The sequence below is a fragment of the Manihot esculenta genome, chromosome 10, assembly GCF_001659605.2.
Source record: "Manihot esculenta cultivar AM560-2 chromosome 10, M.esculenta_v8, whole genome shotgun sequence".
Classification (NCBI taxonomy): Eukaryota; Viridiplantae; Streptophyta; class Magnoliopsida; order Malpighiales; family Euphorbiaceae; genus Manihot; species Manihot esculenta.
This window is the reverse complement of record NC_035170.2, coordinates 14,287,888-14,295,956: the sequence shown is the minus strand read 5'-3', so window position 1 is coordinate 14,295,956 and position 8,069 is coordinate 14,287,888. Positions and strand designations below refer to the sequence as shown.

Sequence of the window (8,069 nt, the reverse complement as noted above, 5' to 3'; positions counted from 1 at the left end):
AACTTATCAACTATTTGTTGTGGCGTTTGTCAGATTCTCATCTAAATCCTTCGATCATTGGTGTTTCAGCTTCTCTAAGTGTGGGGTGCCATAGCAGGTGGGTTTATCAGATCTTTGGATTCCATATCTACTTGTGCGTGTGGGTTTGAGGCTTGTGCCGTAGGGTTCCGCGTCAGTTGGTATCAGAGCCAAAGTGAGGTAAATTCTTATTTATCTCAGGATCTAGAGTTTTTTTCTGGGTTTTCCTTTTCTTCGTTATTGATTTCTGTGAGTTTCTTTTTCTTCGTTAGTGAGTTTTCCTTTTTTTCTGAGTTTTTTTTTTTTCTGAGTTTTCCTTTTCTTCGTGCATCACAAAAAAAAAAAAAAATCGCAATACAAAAAAAAAAAAAACGAAAAAAAAAAAAAAAATCCCTTTGCCTTATCTTGTTCTGGCAGAAATTGTGATTGTATCTATATTTCCGTACCTATCTCAATTGATTGCTGTAGTTTGTGGGAATCAATTTGGAAATTTGAAATTTGAATTGGGTTGAATCCAGATTAGAGACAAGAATTCTGCCTATTGAATTTTATTTGATTTTTTTTTTCTGTCTCTATTTGTGGGTCTTGATACTTGCCTTTTTGGGTAGATTTTAATAGATCCATATTTAATTTACTTTGAAGTGAATTAAATTCTAAGTTTCCTTTTTGGTTTAAGCTTGTTTTTATTTCCTTGACATTGTTGGAGTATTATTTGCTTGTGTCTATACTCTAGGTGATATTTTCAAGTAGCACACCACCTAGTTCTGGTGTTACTTTCCAAATTGTCAGTGTCTTTTTTCTAGTTTTTGTGCGCTTCCTTCTTTCCTTAGGTTTTTTTCTTTGTTTCATTAAACGCACCTTGTGGTTAGTTTGTTGACCTTAGTTTCTGAAGTGCAATTGAAGAATCAGCAAAAGAGTGGTAAGTGTGCAGACACTTGAGTGCTTTCTTTTCTAACACAATATTTGCTAGTTTCTTTGTTCTTTGTTGATTTAAGGTAGGATGAGTAAAGACAAAAATGTGGTGGATAGTACTGGTGAAAGTGAATCGGACATGGGTAACGATTATGAGATCTTTAAGAAGTCAGTCAGTGGTGAGTTACAAAGGCTCAGTAGGGCTCTTGAGAGGATGACCGTAAGTATGGAGAGTTTGAAAGTCTCACAGGCTTCTACTTCTACGAGAATGGCTCATCGAATTCTTAACCCCGATAGACCACAAGTCCGAGAACCTCAAGTTCGAGGTGAAGTTGATGATACAGAAGATAATGTCGGACAAGGGAGGGGGAGAGGAGAAGTTCATGGAGGTAATAGAACAGGCGTAGGGTGGAATAGAGGTGGAGATGCTAGGCTTGGCAGGAATGATGATGACACCGAGACATACCAAACCAACACAATTGACGGTGACTTGCGCTCCATAAAGATGAAAGTTCCTGAATTTAAAGGGAATAACAATGCTGAAGAATACATTGAATGGGAGAGAAAAACTGAGCAAATCTTTGAGTGTCATAACTATACCGAGGAGAAGAAGTCTCATATTGCCGCCGTTGAGTTCACGGGTTATGCCTCTTTCTGGTGGGATCAATTGAAATCCACTAGGAGGAATAAGGGCTTAAGGGCAGTTCCACCATGGGACTACTTGAAAGAGTTGATGCGCCGAAGATTTATTCCTTCGCACTATTATAGGGATTTGTACAACAGGTTGGCAAGACTGGTGCAAGGAGGAAAGAGTGTGGAAGAATACCACAAGGAGATGGAGATGATGATGGCTAGGGCTCATATTGAGGAGGATGAGCAAATGTTGATGTCCAGGTTTCTAGGTGGCCTTAACCACTACATTGCTGAAGAACTTGACATGTACCAATACAATACCATGGAGGATATGGTTGATAAAGCAATGAAAATAGAAAGGCGACACAAGGGCAGAAATAATCTTAAACTCACATACAAGTCCTCAAACAGTGGTGGTGGATTTCCAGGCTATAGAAGTGGAGAAAAGAAAGATTATAAAAGCCCAATCCAAGGGGGCAAAGATTCGGTGGCCACTCACAAAGGACCTTCTCAAGAGAATAACAAGGAACAGTCAGGTACTTCTAACTCTTCTAAACCTACTAGAGAGATAAAATGTTTTAAATGTTTGGGAAAAGGACATATTGCATCTCAATGTCCTAATAAAAGAGTTATGATAGCAACTGCTGATGGGGGTGTAGTGTCTGATTCTGATCATAGTGATGATGAGATAGATGCTAATATGACTGAATTGATTGATGCTCATAATGACTGTGATGATTCGGATGTGTTTGTTGATAATGTGTTGCTTGCTGAACGTGGTGAGATGCTTGTTGCTAGGCGTGCTTTGAATATCCAGGTTAAGGAAGAAAGTCTAGAACAACGGGAAAACATATTTCACACTAGGTGTTTGGTTAATGGAAAAGTGTGTACTCTCATTATTGATGGGGGTAGTTGCACAAATGTGGCTAGTGTATATATGGTGGAGAAATTGGGCTTGGCTTCCATTAAACATCCTAAGCCATACAGATTGCAATGGTTGAATGATTGTGGTGAGGTTAAGGTTACACGCCAGGTGGTTATACCATTTTCCATTGGTAGGTACAAGGATGAGATTTTGTGTGATGTGGTACCTATGCAGGCAAGCCATATGTTGTTACGTAGACCGTGGCAATATGATAGAAAGGTGCAACATGATGGGTTCAATAACAAGTACTCCTTCACTCATGAAGGACAGAAGGTTATACTCGCTCCTTTATCACCTCAAGAGGTATATGCTGATCAAATAAAGATGCTGGAGAGGGCGAGGGAGGCTTCGGCCTTGGCTACAACGGGGAGTGAGAGCTTGAGTTCTGCGGAAAAAATGAGAGAAAAGTGTGAATCTAAGGGTAAAGAGGCTGGAAAAGAATCAAGACCAATAAATGGCCCATTGGTGAGAGAAAAGATGCAACAGGGGAGGGCAAAACAGACTTTTATGTGAGAGCGAGAGAGGTTAAGAGGGCTATTTCTTTAGGGCAGCCCGTGTTGCTTATAAGATATAAAGAGATTTTATTTACTGACACTGATATTAACCTTTCTTGTTTGCCTTCTAGTTTTAAGTCTATGATGCAGGAATTCACTGATGTCTTTCCAGATGAGCTACCTAGTGGATTGCCACCGTTGAGGGGCATCGAGCATCAGATAGATTTCATACCTGGTTCTAGCATTCCAAATAGACCAGCTTACCGAAGCAATCCAATGGAAACAAAGGAAATGCAAAGGCAAATTGACGAGCTTATGGAGAAGGGACTGGTGAGAGAGAGTTTAAGTCCATGTGCTGTTCCTGTGCTGCTTGTTCCAAAGAAGGATGGCTCTTGGCAAATGTGTGTTGATTGTAGAGCAGTTAACAAGATCACAGTGAAGTACAGGCATCCTATACCTCGGCTAGATGACATGTTGGATGAGCTTCATGGTGCCAGGTACTTTACAAAAATTGATCTTATGAGTGGATATCATCAGATTAGGATGAAACCTGGTGATGAATGGAAAACTGCATTTAAGACAAAGTATGGTTTGTATGAATGGTTAGTTATGCCTTTTGGTTTGTCCAATGCACCTAGTACGTTTATGAGGCTAATGAATCATGTGTTGCGTGCATACTTAGGAAAATTTGTTGTTGTTTACTTTGATGATATCTTGATCTATAGCAGGTCTCTCGACGAACATATTGAGCATGTTAGGTTGGTTCTGCAGGTTTTGAGGAAAGAGAGCTTGTATGCTAAACTTAAGAAGTGCACATTTTGTATAGATAGACTTGTTTTCCTTGGTTTTGTTGTGAGTGCACAGGGAATTGAGGTAGATGAAGAGAAGGTGAAAGCTATAAAGGAGTGGCCTATTCCTAAATCTATTTCAGATGTGAGGAGCTTTCATGGCCTTGCAAGCTTTTACAGGAGGTTTGTGCGCGATTTCTCTACGATTGCAGCACCACTCACAGGAATTATTAAGAAGGAAGTTGGGTTCAAGTGGGGAGAGGAGCAACAGAAAGCTTTTGACTGCTTAAAAGAGAAGTTAACATCCGCTCCTATATTATCTTTACCTAACTTTGATAAAACTTTTGAAATTGAGTGTGATGCTTCTGGTATAGGTATTGGGGCTGTGTTGATGCAAGAGAAGAAACCAATAGCCTATTTCAGCGAGAAGTTGAGCGGAGCACATCTCAATTATTCAACCTATGAAAAGGAGTTGTATGCCTTGGTGAGAGCATTGGACATGTGGCAACACTATCTCCTGCCCAAGGAGTTTGTGATACATACGGATCATGAGTCCTTAAAACACTTGAAGGGACAAGGCAAGTTGAATAAGAGGCATGGTAAGTGGGTTGAGTTTATTGAACAATTTCCATATGTGATTAAGTATAAGCATGGGAAAGACAATGTGGTTGCAGATGCCTTGTCTAGGAGGTATGCTTTAATTAATATTATGAGTTCTAAATTGCTTGATTTTGAACATGTTAAGGACTTGTACATTAATGATGTTGATTTCGGCAATGTGTTTGTGGCTTGTGAGCATGGAGCTTTTAACTCTTTTAATAGGCATGATGGTTACTTGTTTAAGGGTAAGAAATTGTGTGTGCCCAGATGCTCTATGTGTGATTTGCTTGTGCTTGAATCTCATTGCGGGGGTTTGATGGGGCATTTTGGAGTACATAAGACTTATGACACCTTATTTGAGCATTTTTATTGGCCCTCTATGCGCAAAGACGTTGAGAAAGTGTGTGCTTCTTGTATTGCATGTAGACAGGCCAAGTCTAAGTCTATGCCTCATGGTCTTTATATGCCTTTACCTGTTCCTAATTCACCTTGGATGGATATTTCTATGGACTTTGTGCTTGGCTTACCTAGGACTAGGCGTGGTAGAGATAGCATATTTGTTGTTGTTGACAGGTTTAGCAAGATGGCTCACTTCATTCCTTGCCATAAAACTGATGACGCCATCAATATAGCTGACTTGTTCTTCAGGGAAGTGGTTCGACTTCATGGAGTGCCAAGGACAATTGTGTCAGATAGAGATGCAAAGTACCTTTCGCACTTTTGGAAAGTATTGTGGGGTAAGTTGGGTACTAAACTCTTATATTCTACTACTTGTCATCCATAGACAGATGGCCAAACAGAGGTGGTGAATAGAACTCTTGGTACCTTACTCAGAGCTATAGTGGGTAAGAATTTGAACACTTGGGAAGAATGCTTACCTTTCATTGAGTTTGCATATAACCGCAGCATACATTCTTCTACGGGGTTTTCTCCATTTGAGCTTGTTTATGGTTTTAACCCACTAACTGTACTTGATCTTGTTCCTTTACCTTTACATGAGCTTGCTAGCTTAGATGGTACAAAAAAGGCAGAATTGGTGAAGTCCTTGCATGAGAAGGCTAGGTCTAACATAGAGAAGAGGAACAAGGTGTATGCTGACAGGGCAAATAGGAGACGGAAGAAAGTGGTGTTTGTTCCTGGTGATTGGGTTTGGGTGCACTTCCGAAAGGAACGATTTCCAAATCAGAGGAAGAATAAGCTGGATGCTCGTGGTGATGGTCCATTTCAAGTCTTAGAGCGAATCAATGACAATGCTTATAAAATAGACTTGCCAGGTGAGTATGGGGTTAGTGCTACCTTTAATGTGTCTGACTTGTCTCCTTTTGATCATGTTCCAGATTTGAGGACAAATCTTTTCGAGGAAGGAGGGAATGATACGAACCAGCAAGCACAATCACACGAGAATCAAAGAAGCAAGGATCCATTGGTGCTCCCTAGCGGACCAGTGACAAGGAGCAAAGCTAAGAAGCTTAAAGCAGCTATGAACTTACACATTCAAGAACAAGTAACACAAGAATTGACTGAGCTTGCCTTTAGCAAATGTCTCGTGAAGCTTGAAGACACACCTAAGCTACTCACCTTGCTTAAAGTGTGTAATGGAGATAGCGCTGTCTAATTTATTCAGCATTGATATGATGGGCTTGCTACATTTTTATGATTTAACACTTGTTTTATTTTAACTTTGTTTGGGCTTGTATTCTGGCCATATCTTACCTTTTAAGTTTTAGAGTGTTGGGCCATGTTTTGGGCTTATGTTTTAATACTTATGTGTTATTTTAGTATGTGATTGGGCTTGGGCCTTCTGTGTTTAAGTCAGGCCCAAGAAGAGTGTCCTAGGGTTTTAATTGTTTTTCTCCTTACTATATAAGGATAAGAAACAATTGTAAGAGACAGCTTTGAATCAAATTATCAGAATTATTTTCATGCCTTTGGCGTGTATTGCTTTGAGTGAGAGTGAGGATTTGCTTTCATCAATTGCACCAGGAATCTCGATTAACTTATCAACTATTTGTTGTGGCGTTTGTCAGATTCTCATCTAAATCCTTCGATCATTGGTGTTTCAGCTTCTCTAAGTGTGGGGTGCCATAGCAGGTGGGTTTATCAGATCTTTGGATTCCATATCTACTTGTGCGTGTGGGTTTGAGGCTTGTGCCGTAGGGTTCCGCGTCAGTGAGAGAGAGTTTAAGTCCATGTGCTGTTCCTGTGCTGCTTGTTCCAAAGAAGGATGGCACTTGGCGAATGTGTATTGATTGTAGAGCAGTTAACAAGATCACAGTGAAGTACAGGCATCCTATACCTCGGCTAGATGACATGTTGGATGAGCTTCATGGTGCCAGGTACTTTACAAAAATTGATCTTATGAGTGGATATCATCAGATTAGGATGAAACCTGGTGATGAATGGAAAACTGCATTTAAGACAAAGTATGGTTTGTATGAATGGTTAGTTATGCCTTTTGGTTTGTCCAATGCACCTAGTACGTTTATGAGGCTAATGAATCATGTGTTGCGTGCATACTTGGGAAAATTTGTTGTTGTTTACTTTGATGATATCTTGATCTATAGCAGGTCTCTCGACGAACATATTGAGCATGTTAGGTTGGTTCTGCAGGTTTTGAGGAAAGAGAGCTTGTATGCTAAACTTAAGAAGTGCACATTTTGTATAGATAGACTTGTTTTCCTTGGTTTTGTTGTGAGTGCACAGGGAATTGAGGTAGATGAAGAGAAGGTGAAAGCTATAAAGGAGTGGCCTATTCCTAAATCTATTTCAGATGTGAGGAGCTTTCATGGCCTTGCAAGCTTTTACAGGAGATTTGTGCGCGATTTCTCTACAATTGCAGCACCACTCACAGGAATTATTAAGAAGGAAGTTGGGTTCAAGTGGGGAGAGGAGCAACAGAAAGCTTTTGACTCCTTAAAAGGGAAGTTAACATCCGCTCCTATATTATCTTTACCTAACTTTGATAAAACTTTTGAAATTGAGTGTGATGCTTCTGGCATAGGTATTGGGGCTGTGTTGATGCAAGAGAAGAAACCAATAGCCTATTTCAGCGAGAAGTTGAACGGAGCACATCTCAATTATTCAACCTATGAAAAGGAGTTGTATGCCTTGGTGAGAGCATTGGACGTGTGGCAACACTATCTCCTGCCCAAGGAGTTTGTGATACATACGGATCATGAGTCCTTAAAACACTTGAAGGGACAAGGCAAGTTGAATAAGAGGCATGGTAAGTGGGTTGAGTTTATTGAACAATTTCCATATGTGATTAAGTATAAGCATGGGAAAGACAATGTGGTTGCAGATGCCTTGTCTAGGAGGTATGCTTTAATTAATATTATGAGTTCTAAATTGCTTGGTTTTGAACATGTTAAGGACTTGTACATTAATGATGTTGATTTCGGCAATGTGTTTGTGGCTTGTGAGCATGGAGCTTTTAACTCTTTTTATAGGCATGATGGTTACTTGTTTAAGGGTAAGAAATTGTGTGTGCCCAGATGCTCTATGCGTGATTTGCTTGTGCTTGAATCTCATTGCGGGGGTTTGATGGGGCATTTTGGAGTACATAAGACTTATGACACCTTATTTGAGCATTTTTATTGGCCCTCTATGCGCAAAGACGTTGAGAAAGTGTGTGCATCTTGTATTGCATGTAGACAGGCCAAGTCTAAATCTATGCCTCATGGTCTTTATATGCCTTTA

General features: G+C 40.0%; 1 protein-coding gene across 1 annotated transcript; it reads left to right on the top strand.

The window, feature by feature from the left end:
• Positions 1 to 1,061: 1,061 nt before the first annotated feature.
• LOC122724880 lies at positions 1,062 to 5,634 on the top strand (the record flags this gene model as incomplete). Its single annotated transcript, XM_043960825.1, has 4 exons — positions 1,062 to 2,839; positions 2,980 to 3,312; positions 3,364 to 4,943; positions 5,277 to 5,634. Coding segments are annotated over exons 1-4 (4,041 nt in total), but the record flags the coding sequence as incomplete, so codon positions are not given.
• Positions 5,635 to 8,069: the final 2,435 nt, after the last annotated feature.